General features: G+C 32.1%; 1 protein-coding gene across 15 annotated transcripts in view; it reads right to left on the reverse strand.

Moving 5' to 3' along the window:
• Positions 1-17980, reverse strand: part of LOC140437236 (clotting factor G beta subunit-like) — a 227683-nt gene that overhangs the window by 140416 nt on the left and 69287 nt on the right. For 6 of the 15 annotated variants that reach the window (XM_072526626.1, XM_072526625.1, XM_072526624.1 and 3 more), the window contains 2 exons: positions 16621-16665; positions 15053-15097 (listed from right to left, as the gene is read on the reverse strand). In XM_072526626.1, the coding sequence (XP_072382727.1) occupies positions 15053-15097; positions 16621-16665 (90 nt within the window). Of the gene's footprint in view, positions 1-12395; positions 12489-15052; positions 15098-16620; positions 16666-17980 lie in introns of all 15 variants that reach the window. The other 9 variants (XM_072526638.1, XM_072526634.1, XM_072526632.1 and 6 more) reach the window with 5 other exon arrangements.

Consider the following 17980-nt stretch of genomic DNA (forward strand, 5'->3'; position numbering starts at 1 on the left):
CTCTTTCTCTCGCATTTATTCATTTTTTCTGCTCTATGTATATTTTTACTTCATCTTTTGCCAAATTTAGACACGATATTGAATTAAGTAAGAAAACTTTATGTACTTCAAATACTAGCCCAAGTCTAGTTTGAAAAAAAAATTGTTAATAAAAAATAACCTTAAAATATCCAATCCCTTTTTTAATCACATGGTTATACTTGATAAAATAAAAGTTTTACAACAAATCTGGACTTAACCATATATACTCTTTTTTTTCCTTCACCCTTTCCTTATTCATCCTCAGTTTCACAAGATATCAATTATCCGAACTCTCCTATAAACTATTTCCAACTAAAAGCTGCACTCAAATCCTATAAAAACACAATAATTTAATGTTTTCTAGAATTATCTTGAAAAATTTCTCGAAAATTCCTTAGGCACCAACGACCCTCTAAATTAAGCCAGTAAATTTACCACTGAGATACCGCTGATAATCATTAATGAAAGATCTTGCCCTAATCTATACTAAGATAAAAGAAAGATCATTACAAAAAAAAAATTTGGTTAAAATCCTTTATAAAAGGTATATAAATTAAAATACCCAAACGGACTACGTCATGAAGACAAAAGGTTTTCGGAATCCATATTCCATCATCAGTGTCTAGGTGAACATATTTTGAGCCACTAAATATCTTAGTAAAAACCCGTTAAAAGTTATATGTTACAATTTAGTTTACATTATTTAGTCTTATATATTAGGATGTTAAAGTTACCAGTGGATATGATAACATGGCAATTCTATCATATCATATCCACTGGTAACTTTAACATCCTAATATATAAGACTAAATAATGTAAACTAAATTGTAACATATAACTTTTAACGGGATTTTACCCACATATTTAGTGGCTCAAAACATGTAGACCTAGACACTGATGATGGAATATGGATTCCGAAAATGTTTTCTCTTCATGACATAGCCCGTTTGGGTTTTTAATTTATATACCTTTTATAAAGGATTTTAACAAAAATTTTTTGTGATATATGGTATACAGCCAGCTACAGGAAATTAGTTTTCTTGTGTATCATTACAAAATCGTATAACACGTCTAGTAAATAAAATTCTTTATCCTGATCAAAAAGATCTCACAGAACAACTGCTCACTAACGATGGTTACACAAGTGACTCCTCTGTTCCTTCTCAATAGTTTTTCTCTCTTTTCTCCCATATCATCTTTAAAATTTAATAACTTTCAGTTTGATACAATCGATTTGCGATGGAATTTATCATCGCCTAGAAATAATTCAAAAGATTATTTCTTCTCATAATTCCAATATCTTTTGTCTTCAGGAAACAAATTTTAAAATCAACCATTAAGCCAAACTTAAAAACTTCAGAGGATACGGTTACTGCTATACAGTACTGCGATACATTAGCGGTTACTGCTTGGTGTTCTAACAAACTTCCCATTTGTTAAGACACCATATAGATTCCTCCTAACCATACACTCAATGTAGAAGAGATAGTCGATTTAATATTTCAACTTCCCGTCCCGTATATTCAATAAAAGTAATATCGCTTTTACTCCCAGTTCTTTACGCGCTCAATCTTTCTCCACCATCTCGTCAACTCCACACGATGTCACGTTTATGAACGCCTCGTTTACCCTAAATAAACTAAAATTTACCTTGTTTTCATGTACAAAATCTGCTGATGATCCCGATGATATCCCTTATATATTTTTTAAAAATCTCTCTAATACATCTCTCTCCAAACTTCTCGAAATTTATAACCTTATCTGAAACACACAAAAATTCCCAGATGTTTGGCGCAATTCTATAATCATTCCAATTAAAAAACCTGACCAACCCTCTATAATTCCAATATCTTTCGTCTGATTTCTCTTACTTGTATTACCTGCAAACTTCTTGAAACAATGATCAATAAAATACTCACTTGGTTCGTTAAACAGTATAATATTATTCCCGACGCTCAATCCGGTTTCCGACGTAATCGGTCTACTATTGATAACCTTTTTATTTTTCAAACACACATTTTTTGAGCAATTTATAATCAACAAGATGTCGTAGCAACTATATTTAACGTTGAAGAGGCATTTTATTCAATCTCCAGAAAAGCACTCATTGACAAAATCTCCCACTTTAATTTAAATGGTAATATTTTCTCATTTGTAAAAAACTATCTAATTGTAAGAATCTTTAAAGTCCTTGCCAAGGGTAAACTTTTTCAATCTCTTCCTCGAAATTAATGTGTCCCTTTAGAATCTGCATTAAGTTTAACTCTATTCATTCTTGCAATCAACGAAATTTGCCTCCCATCAAATATGTTTAATACGCTGATGACCTAATCATTTACTGTCATGTTAAATCTGTCCCAACCTCATATAAACTTATACAAAGTGTAGTAAATCTACTTCAAGAGAGATCTAACGAACTAGGATTATCACTCACTGAGAGCAAAACCAAATTAGTAAAATTTTCCAGAAGGATTTCCACTCCCTTACCCCAAATTTTATTTAACAATTCTCTACTTTCTGTTGTTAATTAATGTAAAATTCTCGGTTTTATGTTTGACTCCAAATTAAATTGAAAGAATCAAATCTCTGAACCTAAAATCAATTGTTTTAAAAGGTTAAACATTCGCTTTAGTCCTATTGAGAGTGTATACCGTGAATCTAATTAACTTTCTCGTACCCTAAGACGATAATCACTTCTACTTTCGTATGCTGCATCAACATCCGCAAATCCATTTATCATAAAATCCAACACCTTATCATAAAATCTATACCTCAATTAATTTGTCCACTACTTAAAAATATTGACCTTTTTCTGACTAGTTCATTTCCTCTAACTTTACTTCCCCTCTGGGCTAAAGATCTCCCTTCAATATATACCTCACTCACCATTTTTAACAAACTTGAATCTTCTAACCTTCTTATAAAGAAAGCATTTTTAGAATTTAATTCTCTATACAGATCCTTCTAAAACTACCAGTGGTATTGGTTGTGCAGTGACCACTAAACGTGAACTTGTAAGATCATCTCGGTTACCCTTAATATGCAACGTTTTCACAGGTGAACTATATAGTATTCTGTTGGCTTTTAAATGCATCTCCGATCAAAACAAACATATTGCCATTTGTCCAGATTAACTTTCATATATCCATTTAGTCAATACAATTTTCACTGACCACCTATTAGTTCAAAACATTCATGACATATACCAAAATCTCTCTGCTTACGATGTAAGTCTGTCTCATATGGCTGCCTTCTCACACCGGAATTACTGGTAATAAAACAGCAGATAATTTTGCCAAAGAAGCTACCAACCATGGGGTGACTGAAGTCACCCCAATTCAACTAGCTAACGAATCTCGAAATTCGTTTTTAAAATGTCAGTCGAGGATACTTGACAAAACTTATAGCAAAAGAGCAAAACAACTTTTCATAAACTTCAATCTTTTATTGGTCATCTCTCCCTAGACTTCATAACTAGAAGAGAAGCATCGACTATTAGAAGACTCAGAATCAACCATACCAAACTTACCGACTGCAAACAATTCACCAACCTGTATAAAGCACTGGACTTTATACCTACTCTAAGGAACTAGAGAATTATCTACCTCTGCCTCAAAAGTAAATTGTATATGTATTGATTATGATTGTTGAAAATGTTGACTATTTCATTAATTTTGTATTTAGGAAGTGCCAACACTAAATCATCTACATATCTTTTAATAAAAGGAATGAAAAAAGTGCAAAATTTGTTTTTGGTAGTCCTATGGGATCTTTTTTTTCCTATCTAAAAAATTTCTTTTTTCATACTGTTATAATATATATATATATATATATATATATATATATATATATATATATATATATATATATATATATATATAGATATAAAAATATATTGGCATAACTGCCAAGTTATCTATATTTTGAATACAGAACTAAAATTGTTTTTTTACTTTATTGTGCAGAAAGTTGCTTTTTTTTTCAGTTGTGTTAATGATAATATTGTTGTAGGTAATGCTGCATTGGAAAGTCTGAAGCTACCCGAAACAACCATCAACCAGTGCCAATACTGTTTCGCACAGTGATAATTCTGAACTTGGCGATTTTGTTGATGAGCTTATAGATATGCCGTTATCACCATTGGTCAAGAAAAAAAGATTTCATAATTATCACACACTTTAAAGGAGATTACATGCATCTCGAATACGGATTAATCTTATGAAAACTCGCATAACAGCACTAAAAAAGAGACTGGTTAAGATTAGGACAAAATCTGTACAAACTGCATCAAAGCCACAAACTCAGTTTTCTGCTGCAGTTTTTCTTGAACACTTTGCTAGCATAACGTTTGTTGGACTTGGTACCATTGTAGTTAAACATCGATCTAATATTTTTAAACTAGTCTTGCTGGTTCATACATATATCCAACTCATACATTGCTTATTTTAGTTCATGAAAACAATGTTACAATCAATTTCTATAACTATTAATGTAAACAATTTTGTTTTGTTTTTTTTTACCTTGAATTATTATTTTGTTAATATTGTCTATGGTGTAGATATTAGAATTTTGATAAGTGTTATATAACTATTAAAATAATGCGAATTTAATTTTTGCAATATATATCACTTTGTAATTTAAAATTATTTCATTAATAAACTTTTCAGATCGGGCGAGTTGATTGAAAAAAACATTCTCATTTATGTAAACAGAAATACAAAAATGGTGTGTATATTATAAAGTACATAAATAAATAAAATAAAGGGTACTATTTATTAAAGTCTTGTTAATTATTATTCCTTTTATCCCAACACATAGATTAATTTGTCCCTTAATATGTGTTGCCTCTTGTTGTGGCATATCGGCCTGTTTATTTGCTTCCAAACCATTATCAAAAAACCATAACCATAAATTTACTATATTTTCAAACGTCATTTTAAAGATTAAAAGATTAAAATTTAATTTTCTCAAAACATACATAAAACCATTGTTTAAAAAGAATTTTTTTTAAACAATGATAAAACTTAAAACTTGTCTTGACTAAAAAATAAACCTCCGCATGAGTGTTCTAAGACGATATCAATCGAGTCTATTTCAATTAAATATTTAATCCTTTTCTAACAAATCATATAAGTAACCAAATTGAATATCTGGTAAACTAATAAAAATTAAAAAAAAAAGGAGCATTTACCTACTTCATTTAAATAGATTACTAACCGATTTAGATTTAGCAAGTCTCAAAGTAGAAAAACAATTTGAAATATTCGCTCGAAATAGTCAAGTTATCGTCCACAAGACGCATACAACGATAATAACAATAAGCATTTTATTAAAGTCTTATATTTTCTTCACAATCTGGCACCCGTGTATAGGTTTGCATTAGTTAATAGACAGGTAAAAATATACTCGAATAGAATCCTGCAAAGAATTAAGTTTCTGTTAACAGTTTTTTAAATTTATGACTAGAGGCCACCACATGACGGCAGAATGAAAATCAAACTTTTGTTCCATAAGGATTGTCTAACTAGTCCTATTTAAACAATGATACTAGAGAATTTTATAAAAATTATTTATGTGAGGGCATTTTAAGAAATTAGCATATAATAATTGTAAAAAGTTGTATTTTAGTAGTTATGATTTTGTAGATATTTTTAAGTGAGCCATGTGACTAGGCAACACACTATACCCTCCATTCCTAAGTGTCATTTTAATCATAATACGAATATAAAGTGGGGTTATAATAATATATTATTTGAATTGTGTATTTTATTAAATTAGAGTGTTAGTTACTAATTTAATTATATATTCTGATCCGAAAAGCCTAAATGTAAACAAAATTATTAATAGAAAAGAATGGAATTCTCTGGATCTCCGGAGATGGCCATGTTTGCGAAATGGTTTGTTCCAGAAAATTCAGACAAGTAGTTAATGGAACAAATTGGAACATGATCTCTTACGAGATGGTTCTGGAATATCCGAAAGATATAAATACCCGTGATTTGGATTCAAGATGGCAGTTTTGGGAAGTTTTTAGTCAGAAGTCAGGCCAGTTCATTATGAAAGTTAATAGACACATTTAGTTAGTGAATAGTGAAGTAAATTGTTCAGAATTTTCAAGAAGTCAGTCAGAAAAGTTTAGTAAGAAATATGAAAGTTAGTTGGAGTCAGTGAATCAGGTACAAATAGTCGAATTGTTTGATATAGTGAGTTAAATGAAGATTAAAAATTATGCATATAATTAATGCACATTTATAATTATACACAAATAATTATTGAAGATTATAAAAGTATATTGGAAGAAATTAAATTATATTATGGTTGGAGATTAGTATAAATCAACTTATAATAATTGGATATTGGTATATTGAAAAGAAGAATAAATATAAATGCTGTTTGCTGGTTTGGTTGGTGGTGTATAAATGCTGGTGAAGAAAACTATATCTTAAATTGGTAGAAGCTGATAATTGGAAAAAGTAATTTCACAAAAAAAAAAACAAGGATAACTGAAGTACGAAGACATTCAGTGGTGATTAGAATCTATATAGTGGAAAACAGTTCATTTAGGCATTCAGTGAAAGAAAGGTACAAAATTTTGTTAATATAATTTAGTTAGTGTCATAACAATTTCAATTTTGAAGATAGTTTGTTTAAATTTTAGATTGTCTATAGAATTTAATTAGTTTTATAAGAATATCAGTTTAAAGATAGTTTATTTTAAATTTACATTGACTAGGTTAGATATATATGTGTGTTTCATAATAGTTATAATAAAGATAATTTAAAAAAGTACTTACAAGCTAATTCTTTGAGAACCGCGATAAAAACCCTATATATTATATTATTAAAAATACTCATTGCTCATCATTCAAACAAAAAACACATCATAACAATATATATATATATATATATATATATATATATATATATATATATATATATATATATATATATATATATGTATATATATATATATATATTTATATATATATATATATATATATATATATAGGGTTTTTATCGCGGTTCTCAAAGAATTAGTTTGTAAGCACTTTTTGAAATTATCTTTATTATATCTATTATGAAACACACATTATATATTATATATTTAACATTATATATTACACACACATTATATATTTAACATAGCCAATGTAAATTTAAAATAAACTATCTTTAAATTGAAATTCTTATGAAACTAATTAAATTATATAGACAATGTAAATTTTAAACAAACTGTCTTTAAAATTGAAATTGTTATGACACTAACTAAATTATATTAACAAAATTTTGTACCTTTCTGTCACTGAATGCCTAAATGAACTGTTCTCCACTATATAGATTTTAATCACCACTCAATGTCTTCGTTCTCAGCCTCGGTTATCCTTGTTTTTGTGAAATTCCTTTTTCCAATTATCAGCTTCCACCATTTTGTTGGTATTTTCTCTTCGTTCCATATAAGTGTCATTAGTTTGTGTATTTGTGTATGTAGAGTTTCTTTTCCGTACTTAAGGAATTCAGCCAGTATATTGTCAGAGCCTGGAGCTTTTCCGTTCTATATATATATAACGAGTTTATTACAGCTGCTGCCGTTTCTCGCAACCTAGCTTCCAACGCTTGCGATCGTTCCAGACATCTACTTGTAGACTCCTATCTTCCATTGCACCTGTTACTTCTTGTCTCCACGATCTTCTTGGTCTTCCCTTTTTCCTACGGTTGGTGGGGATCTACAGTAACATTCTCTTTGGCTATCGTTGATCATTCATCCTTTCTACATGGCCATACCATTTTAGCCTTTTGCATTCTATAGTTTCCAGGACGTCAATGTCTATGTCCATACGCTCTCTGATTTCAATATTCCTTACTCTATCTCTTCTAGTGTGTTGGCAACATCTTCTCCAATAATTCATTTCCATTGCTTTTATTTTGGATGCGTCATTTTTATTTATTACCCAAAGCTCTGAACCATATGTAGCAACGATTTCTATGATACTTTTGTATATCCTAATTTTTGTGTTTCGGGTGATGTGGTTATTCCAAAATATACTATTCAGTTGACGTATTGCTGAATTTCCTTGACCAATTCTAGTAGCTATTTCTTTTGTATTCCGACCATTGTTTGTAATGTTTACACCGAGATATTTATAGCTATCAGTATTTTGAATTTGTTTGCTTCCTAGTTCTAAGTGCTTTCCTTTACCTCCCACTACTACGTATTCTGTTTTTGATGGATTAATTGATAAGCCCCACCTAGTAATTTCTTCATCTATTTTTCGTAACATGTAGTGGATATCATCTTGATCTTCTGCAAGTATTACTTGGTCATCAGCAAAATGCAAGCTGTACAGTGTATGGTCTCCAATTTTAACACCCATAGGTTCACATTTTCTTTTCCAAATATGCAAAACCCCCTCCAAATAAATCTTAAATAGTGTAGGTGCAATGCAGCAGCCTTGTCGAAGTCCTTTGGTCACTTTTATCTTTTTTGTCACTTTTTGTCCAATCTTTATTACACTTGTCATATCATCGTACAACTCACTTACAGCATTAATGTAAATCGGTGGACTATTCTTGTCTTCTAGCACCTGCCATAGCTTGGCTAATGGGACACTGTCATACGCTTTCTGAAGATCAATAAATACCATGTGTGTCTCCATATTATGTTCCTAACGCTTTTCTGTTGTTTGTTTTAGGCAGAACACATTGTCTCTACAAGAACGACCAGTACGAAAGCCACTCTGATCTTCAGCGTCTTCCCAGCAATCTTCAGTTCGGCTTTTAATTATCTTCCCGTAGACTCTACAGATTGAGTTAGTTACACTAAGCCCTCGGTAGTTCTTACAATCTTTTCTGTCGCCTTTATTTTTGTATAGATTGCTGATATATGCAGTTTTCCATTCTGGGGGTAGCTCTTCTCCTCTCAAGAATAAATTAAAAGTATAAGCCAATAGCTGAAATAGTTTGTCAGGGCCATATTTAATCAGTTCAATGGGTACTCCCCCCGGTCCTGGAGCCTTCCATTTTTCATAGCGTTGGCGTGTTTTTTAATTTCTTCTGGTGTTATTTCGTTTTCTTCGCGGTAGGAAATATCATATTTTTGGTAGCCAATATCTTGGAATCCTGTTCGATCTTCTGTCAGCATTTGTTCATAATATTCGACCCATAATTCTGGGACTATTAGAGTTAACCTACTGCATTCTTTTCTATCTGTTCTACTACCTCTAATTGTTTTCCAGGCTTCTTTACTTATTGCTGTACCCATAAAATTTTTTACGTTATCGCAGGCTTTATTCCGCATCTCATTTTTGGCTTTATTTACCTGTTTTTTTACTTCTTTGTTTAAGCTGTTGTACTGTTGTCGATAGTAAGGGTCCTTTGTTGCTAGCCATTTGTTATACATATTCTTCTTCTTCCCCACAAGATCTTCTATTTCTTTATTCCACCATTCATTTCTATTTTTTATGCTATCCACTTCTCCAATAGCTTCCATTGCAGCTTCGTCAAGAGCTTTCATAATTTCGTTGTACGTATTAATTGGTGAGGAGTAACAAACATCGTGCAATTTCAGATTCAATCTCATTCGATACAGAAACTGGGTAGACTCATTTTCAAAACCTTGTAGATTATATCTGTTTGTTCAAATGGCTTGCAGTATCATTGAACTTTCGTTTTCATTTTGTCGTTGGCTGCCTTTAAATGTAAATAGTAGTGACGCTTTAAGCAAATGGTGATCAGATCCACATTCTGCTCCTCGATGAACTCTAACGTTATTAATCTTTATTGTGGAGTTTTCTTTGCATATACAGTAATCGATTATTGATTTCAAATTCCTCGTTGGCTAAATCCACGTGAATTTATGAATATCCTTGTGCTGATAATATCCATTCATTATCTTTAAATTCATATGACCGCAGAAACTTATTAATCTCTTACCGTTTTTATTTATTTTTTCTTCTCCAAATGGACCGACCACTTTGCTATTTACTTTTCTTCCGGTTCTAGCATTTAAGTCACCTAGTAGAATTACTTCCTTCCTAGTTCCAATACTCTCGTCAATTCGTCGTAAAATTTATCCTTTACCTCGTCTTTTTCATCTTTAGAAGGTGCATATGCTCCCACTACCACTATGTTACGTCCTTTTAGCTTCATCTCGACTTTTATTAGCCTTTCGTTTATTTGTTCCCAGTTCTTAATATTTCGTGACAGCCTTTTCTTTATCAATATACTTACACCTGCTGCTGCTCTTCTGTCTTTTCCTACTCTACTATAGAAATGAACAAAATCTTTAAACTCGTCTGTCCCTTTCCCTTTCTTTTTTGTTTCTGTAAGGACTGTTACATCTAATTGAAATCTCTTAATTTCTTTCAACACCTCATCAAGCTTAGTCCGAATACCTTGCACATTCCATGCTCCATAACTCATTAACCTTTTTCGTAAGCTGGGTCGTTTTCCGTTAAGACCGTCCGGCGTTTTCTTTCTAGGATTTTTTGCAATACAGTTTTTTTTTTCGTGTGATGGGGAGCAGGTTCATCGCCACAACCTCCAATCCTGGTGGACCGGGAAGATTTCTGTAGGGGCCTTCTACCCTTAGCCGAGTGGCCCCAGTTTTTGGGCGCTGGAGACTCGCCCTCACCCTTCTCATTCTGAGATAGGAGCTTTTCCGTTCCTCAATTTGTTAATTGCTTGCAATGTTTCATCTATTTTGGGGTCCTCTACCGGTAGGTCCACCCAAAATATATATTTTCTCCATGTTCTTCCTTTTGATGTATGTTTAGTAAAGTCTTGACATATTCTTGCCATGTTTGGAGCAGTTCTTTTTCATTTATTATTAATTCATCATTTTTTCTGAGTACAGATACGTATCTAGGTCTGAAGCCTTTCTTTTCGTTTGACACTGATTTGTAAAATACTCGAATTAATTTTCTTGTTTCTCGGCGTGACGTTGCATAGTTTTCTTTACTTTCTGCTGTTCATTGTTGAAGCATAATGTTTCGCTTTATTCGTCTGTCGTGCAGTTTTTCTTGGCATTCTCTATCAAACCATTTCCTTGTTCTCTTCCTGCTTTTCCTTATTTATTCCCTATTATTAGTTCTGCTGACTCCGTAATTGATTTTTCCATTTGTTGTCACAGCCTTTCGACATGATTGCTCTCATCTACTGTATCTAGATGCTGTTTAATTTATTGTTTGTAATTTTCTCGGATTTCCTCATTTTGCATTTTCTCGGTGTCCACTGTCCCAATGCTTCATTGACCCCAAGGTTTCTCTGAAGATATTCTCAACCTGATTTTTGCTCTTACTAGGTGATGGTCTGTATTTCCATCTACTCCATGACTTAGAACTTAGAACATTCCATGTTCCGACATTTAAAGTCCTTTTCCATTGCGATTGTCGTTTTCCATATGTATCTGTTCGATTCCGAGGCAAACTTGCAGTTTTCGTAACAGACTGTTTTTTATAAGGGCAGGTTGTTAACTTTCCGCTTAACCCTTCTCCTTTATCCGGGCTTGGGACCAGCAAGAAAGACTGTTAAGCTACTCGATCCACCCAACAGTTATCCCAGGCGGAGTTATCTAGTTATTTGCTTCTAAAAAGTAAATGAATTGTAATTTTGCAATAAAAAAATGTTTAAAATGTTCTTAATGATGACCAAGCAAACTCACTTTCACGATCAATACATCGATGCGAAAACTTTTAATTTAAGTATTGACGAAATTCTAAAGAATAATATGATTGTAGCAACCACAATGTTTTGACATAAGTGGAGAGGTATAGGCGCTAATAATTCGTGTAAATATTCTTGAAGAAAATCTAAATACAGTGGTCCATTTAAATTGGTTGTCAGTTCAAAGGTTAGAGAATAAAATTTTTATTGCTAAATTAAAATTTATTGGAGGTTTTAGAAGCAAATAACTCAAAAACCGATTAAATTACATGAATCAAACAAGAGTAACTACTTTTTATAGAATTTAACATTTTTCATACTTTTTTTTATTTACCCATAGTTCAACCGAAAAAAATTGTTTTGATTTACTTAATACAACCAAGTGTAACTAGCCCCTTTTAGAGCAACGCTAAATTAGAGTCTAAATTAGCAATCATCTTTTCAAAAAAAAAAAACGTAAAGTTGCCAATTTTTAAATAGAAATTACGAAAACATACAAACATTATTGCGAAAATTAAAATCCATATTTAAACTTTAAACACTCGGTATCTCGGAAACTAGTAATATTTGTATAAGATATGTTGGGCAGAATCATCATATTTTGAGGTATAGAATCTACAACCTAGAGATTGGACATTCTTAATTAATCACATCACCCTGTATATAAATAAACTTAAAATTAAATAATAAAAAAATACTTCAAGTATACGTACCATATGTGGAAATTTTTTCGGAGGAGAAATAATGCCATAGCCAGAGAATGTCTGAATACTACTGAGAGAATGTGAAATTTGAGATTGTACACCCTAAAAAAAACATTTGTTTTTAAAAAAAGATTTTAGTGTGTGATCCTATGAAGTGAATTATTTAAATAATGGTTTTGGGCGTCAAAAAAAATATGAAAACTGTTTGTTGCAGCAAACGCCTATATGTAAAGCATGCAAAAAATCCGATGACAAAGTATTTCGCAAATATGGCAAGACTGAATGAATCAGTGCCTATAATATACACTCCCCGATACGAAATTCCGCCACTAAAAATTTTTGATTTAGTTGGACAATTTATAACTTTTATTATTTGTATTTCGATTTTCAAGAATCTTGTATCAGTTTGTAGGTACATGTACTGAATCGTTTGTTATTATTCTGGTAATAAACAATTTTTTCTCAGATACGGCACTATATAGGGGTGAATAGAAGCGTTGTATTTTCTCCTAACTTTAATTCTTCTCTGAAAAAATTAAAGAGCTGATTTTGGTTTCATACACCTTTGGTATTATTTCGGAGGCATCCCTAATATTTTGTTTTTTGAATTATCCGAGTATCTCCTTTCTTGTAAGAGCTGCACAATTTCATGTAAATAAAAACACTGATTGACTCATCAACATGAATATCTTGCATATGTCGATAAAAATTAAATGACAGTTAAAGCAATTTACGTTTTCATTTCTAAAATGAAAGTGTCAGCAAAATGACAGTGACAGCAAAAAAATAACTTATTTATCATCATGGTGTTAACAGTAGCAGATGTGGCTCGAATTCTAGCTTTAATAGAGAATTGTCAAACCAAAAGCTACGTGGCACGAACTTTGGGGTTTCCAAGTTGTAGAATTCGAGATACTTGGAATAGGTAGCTTAAGATTGGCAAGACGCCAAGGCTCTGGCAGAATCAGATCAACTATTGCAGCTGATGATGCAGCTTTTGTCATTGTAAGATCCTTGAGAGATCGAAGAGATACTGCTGTATCTCTTAGAAGTCAACTACAAATTGTACGTTAAGTAAATTTAAATGAAAGAACGATACGACGAATATTGGCAGAAGTTGGGCTTCATTCACGAAGGCTGGCGACAGTACCACACCTATTTCCTCGGCATCAACAGCAGCGACTGGTGATTGCAAGATTGCATATCCACTGGATTATACAACAATGGTGTAACGTTTTATTCACTAACAAATCAAGGATTTGTTTGAGTTCACCTGATGGTCGGGAGCGCGTTTACAGATGTCAAAATAAAGCATTTGTTTACTGCACCAAATCTTAGTATATTAATATAAACATTTTTTTGGAAAAATTTAACAAAACTACTTGTTTCACTGCCTAATTATTTCTTTTTAAATTATTAAATTACTACCTTAGATTTAAACAAAAAAAAACGTTGATCTACAAACTTCAAACAATCTAGATCCGAACCACGACAGACACAAAATGAAGGCTAGACAAATCCTGGTAGAAATCAAATCAAATACCAAAATTGGACTTCAGGTTATCCTGTATGATAACAATATGTGATTTTTCAAACTCGGCTGCTCATTTTCCACTTAAAACCATGTCGGCTTACTTAGTCCTCAGACGCTGTTATCAAATCCCTTGTCACAGGATACAGCTTATAACAAACGGTGATTAATTCACATTACAAAGGATGTCACATGGCATTTTGAGCTCAAATCAATTTCTTCTCACCAAAACTCATGGAATTTAGGGAAACTTTGCCAGTTTATCAAAACCTCACGAAAACGGTGTTTACGTGCCCAGACCCTGACTTGCTCTCAAGGCTGCTAACATCGTAGTTCCGATAACCGAATTCGGACTTCCACAATGAAAGCGACCGCTCTCGCGGCCGGTCCACTGAGAACTAACCTCATCCTTAAAATATCGGTATAAGCCTAAGCGGAAAGATTCTTGTTTATTTCCTGCGTAAATATCTAGACGGAACCAAGATCAAACAAAAGAGCAACTTGTTTATTACAAAGAGACTCCAAAAGGTTTCGATGTTAAAAATAATTATGTTTACGTGATAATAGTGGAGGTAGGAAAATGAATAAGGTGATAAAGTTAAAACCATATATAAAGACCGATAACTGCTGCTGTTCTAGTTCTAGAAAATATCTGAGTTATAGCGAAAATAAAAGAGAAAAGGGAGTCCGAGGAAAAAAATAAAAAGTTACCTAAAATGTATCAGTAGAAAATTATGCCTTTATTGATAAAAAAAACAAGAGAATAAGTTTTAAAAGTGAAGAATTGGACCGGACCAAACGTAACAGTATGGCAGATGTAAAACCTGACAGACACCAATGTGTATCCATAACAGTAAAAACGTAAAATTGCCAATTTTTAAAAAGAAGTTATGAAAACATACAAACATTATTACGAAAATTAAAATCCATATTTAAAATTTAAACACTCGGTATCTCGGAAACTAGTAATAATTATATAAGATATATTGGGCAGAATCATCATATTTTGAGGTATAGAATCTACAACTTAGAGATTGGACATCCTTAATTAATCACCCTGTATATAAATAAACTTAAAATGATATATAAATACCCTTAAAATGAAATAATAAAAAAATACTTTAAGTATACGTACCAAAGAATCGGAGCTGCCACTGGAAGGTAAAATTGGAGATATACCCTAAAAAAAACATTTGTTTTTAAAAAATATTTTAGTGTGTGATCCTATGAAGTGAATTATTTAAATAATGGTTTTGGGCGTCAAAAGAAATATGAAAACCGTTTGTTGCAGCAAACGCCTATATGTAAAGCATGCAAACAATCCGATGACAAAGTATTTCGCAAATATAGCAAGACTGATGAATCAGTGCCTATAATATACACTCCCCGACACAAAATTCCGCCACTAAAAATTTTTGATTTATTTGGATAATTTATAACTTTTTTATTTGTATTTCGATTTTCAAGAATCGTGCATCAGTTTGTAGGTACATGTATTGAATCATTTGTTATTATTCTGGTAATAAACAATTTTTGCTTAGATATGGCACTATATAGGGGTGAATAGAAGCGTTGCATTTTCTCCTAACTTTAATTATTCTGTGGAAAAATTAAAGAGCTGATTCTTCAAACTCGGCTGCTCATTTTCCACTTAAAACCATGTCGACTTACTTAGTCCTCAAACGCTGTTATCAAATCCCTTGTCACAGGATACAGCTTATAACAAACGGTGATTAATTCACATTGCAAAGGATGCCACATGGCATTTTGAGCTCTAATCAATTTCTTCTCACCAAAACTCATGGAATTTAGGGAAACTTTGCCAGTTTATCAAAACCTCACGAAAACGGTGTTTACGTGCCCAGACCCTGACTTGCTCTCACGGCTGCTAACATCGTAGTTCCGATAACCGAATTTGGACTTCCACAATGAAAGCGATCGCTCTCGCGGCCGGTCCACTGAGTAATGACCTCATCCTTAAAATATCGGTATAAGCCTAAGCGGAAAGATTCTTGTTTATTTCCTGCGTAAATATCTAGACGGAACCAAGATCAAACAAAAGAGTAACTTGTTTATTACAAAGAGACTCCAAAAGATTTAGATGTTAAAAATAATTATGTTTACGTGATAACAGTGGAGGTAGGAAAATGAATAAGGTGATAAAGGTAAAACCATATATAAAGACCGGTAACTGCTGCTGTTCTAGTTCTAGAAAATATCTGAGTTATAGCGAAAATGAAAGAGAAAAGGGAGTCCGAAGAAAAAAATAAAAAGTTACCTAAAATGTATCAGTAGAAAATTATGCCTTTATTGATAAAAAAAAACAAGAGAATAAGTTTTAAAAGTGAAGAATTGGACCGGACCAAACGTAACAGTATGGCAGATGTAAAACCTGACAGACACCAATGTGTATCCATAACAGTAAAAACGTAAAATTGCCAATTTTTAAAAAGAAGTTATGAAAACATACAAACATTATTACGAAAATTAAAATCCATATTTAAAATTTAAACACTCGGTATCTCGGAAACTAGTAATAATTATATAAGATATATTGGGCAGAATCATCATATTTTGAGGTATAGAATCTACAACTTAGAGATTGGACATCCTTAATTAATCACCCTGTATATAAATAAACTTAAAATGATATATAAATACCCTTAAAATGAAATAATAAAAAAATACTTTAAGTATACGTACCAAAGAATCGGAGCTGCCACTGGAAGGTAAAATTGGAGATATACCCTAAAAAAAACATTTGTTTTTAAAAAATATTTTAGTGTGTGATCCTATGAAGTGAATTATTTAAATAATGGTTTTGGGCGTCAAAAGAAATATGAAAACCGTTTGTTGCAGCAAACGCCTATATGTAAAGCATGCAAACAATCCGATGACAAAGTATTTCGCAAATATAGCAAGACTGATGAATCAGTGCCTATAATATACACTCCCCGACACAAAATTCCGCCACTAAAAATTTTTGATTTATTTGGATAATTTATAACTTTTTTATTTGTATTTCGATTTTCAAGAATCGTGCATCAGTTTGTAGGTACATGTATTGAATCATTTGTTATTATTCTGGTAATAAACAATTTTTGCTTAGATATGGCACTATATAGGGGTGAATAGAAGCGTTGCATTTTCTCCTAACTTTAATTATTCTGTGGAAAAATTAAAGAGCTGATTCTTCAAACTCGGCTGCTCATTTTCCACTTAAAACCATGTCGACTTACTTAGTCCTCAAACGCTGTTATCAAATCCCTTGTCACAGGATACAGCTTATAACAAACGGTGATTAATTCACATTGCAAAGGATGCCACATGGCATTTTGAGCTCTAATCAATTTCTTCTCACCAAAACTCATGGAATTTAGGGAAACTTTGCCAGTTTATCAAAACCTCACGAAAACGGTGTTTACGTGCCCAGACCCTGACTTGCTCTCACGGCTGCTAACATCGTAGTTCCGATAACCGAATTTGGACTTCCACAATGAAAGCGATCGCTCTCGCGGCCGGTCCACTGAGTAATGACCTCATCCTTAAAATATCGGTATAAGCCTAAGCGGAAAGATTCTTGTTTATTTCCTGCGTAAATATCTAGACGGAACCAAGATCAAACAAAAGAGTAACTTGTTTATTACAAAGAGACTCCAAAAGATTTAGATGTTAAAAATAATTATGTTTACGTGATAACAGTGGAGGTAGGAAAATGAATAAGGTGATAAAGGTAAAACCATATATAAAGACCGGTAACTGCTGCTGTTCTAGTTCTAGAAAATATCTGAGTTATAGCGAAAATGAAAGAGAAAAGGGAGTCCGAAGAAAAAAATAAAAAGTTACCTAAAATGTATCAGTAGAAAATTATGCCTTTATTGATAAAAAAAAACAAGAGAATAAGTTTTAAAAGTGAAGAATTGGACCGGACCAAACGTAACAGTATGGCAGATGTAAAACCTGACAGACACCAATGTGTATCCATAACAGTAAAAACGTAAAATTGCCAATTTTTAAAAAGAAGTTATGAAAACATACAAACATTATTACGAAAATTAAAATC

This window comes from Diabrotica undecimpunctata, chromosome 3 (genome assembly GCF_040954645.1).
Source record: "Diabrotica undecimpunctata isolate CICGRU chromosome 3, icDiaUnde3, whole genome shotgun sequence".
Classification (NCBI taxonomy): Eukaryota; Metazoa; Arthropoda; class Insecta; order Coleoptera; family Chrysomelidae; genus Diabrotica; species Diabrotica undecimpunctata.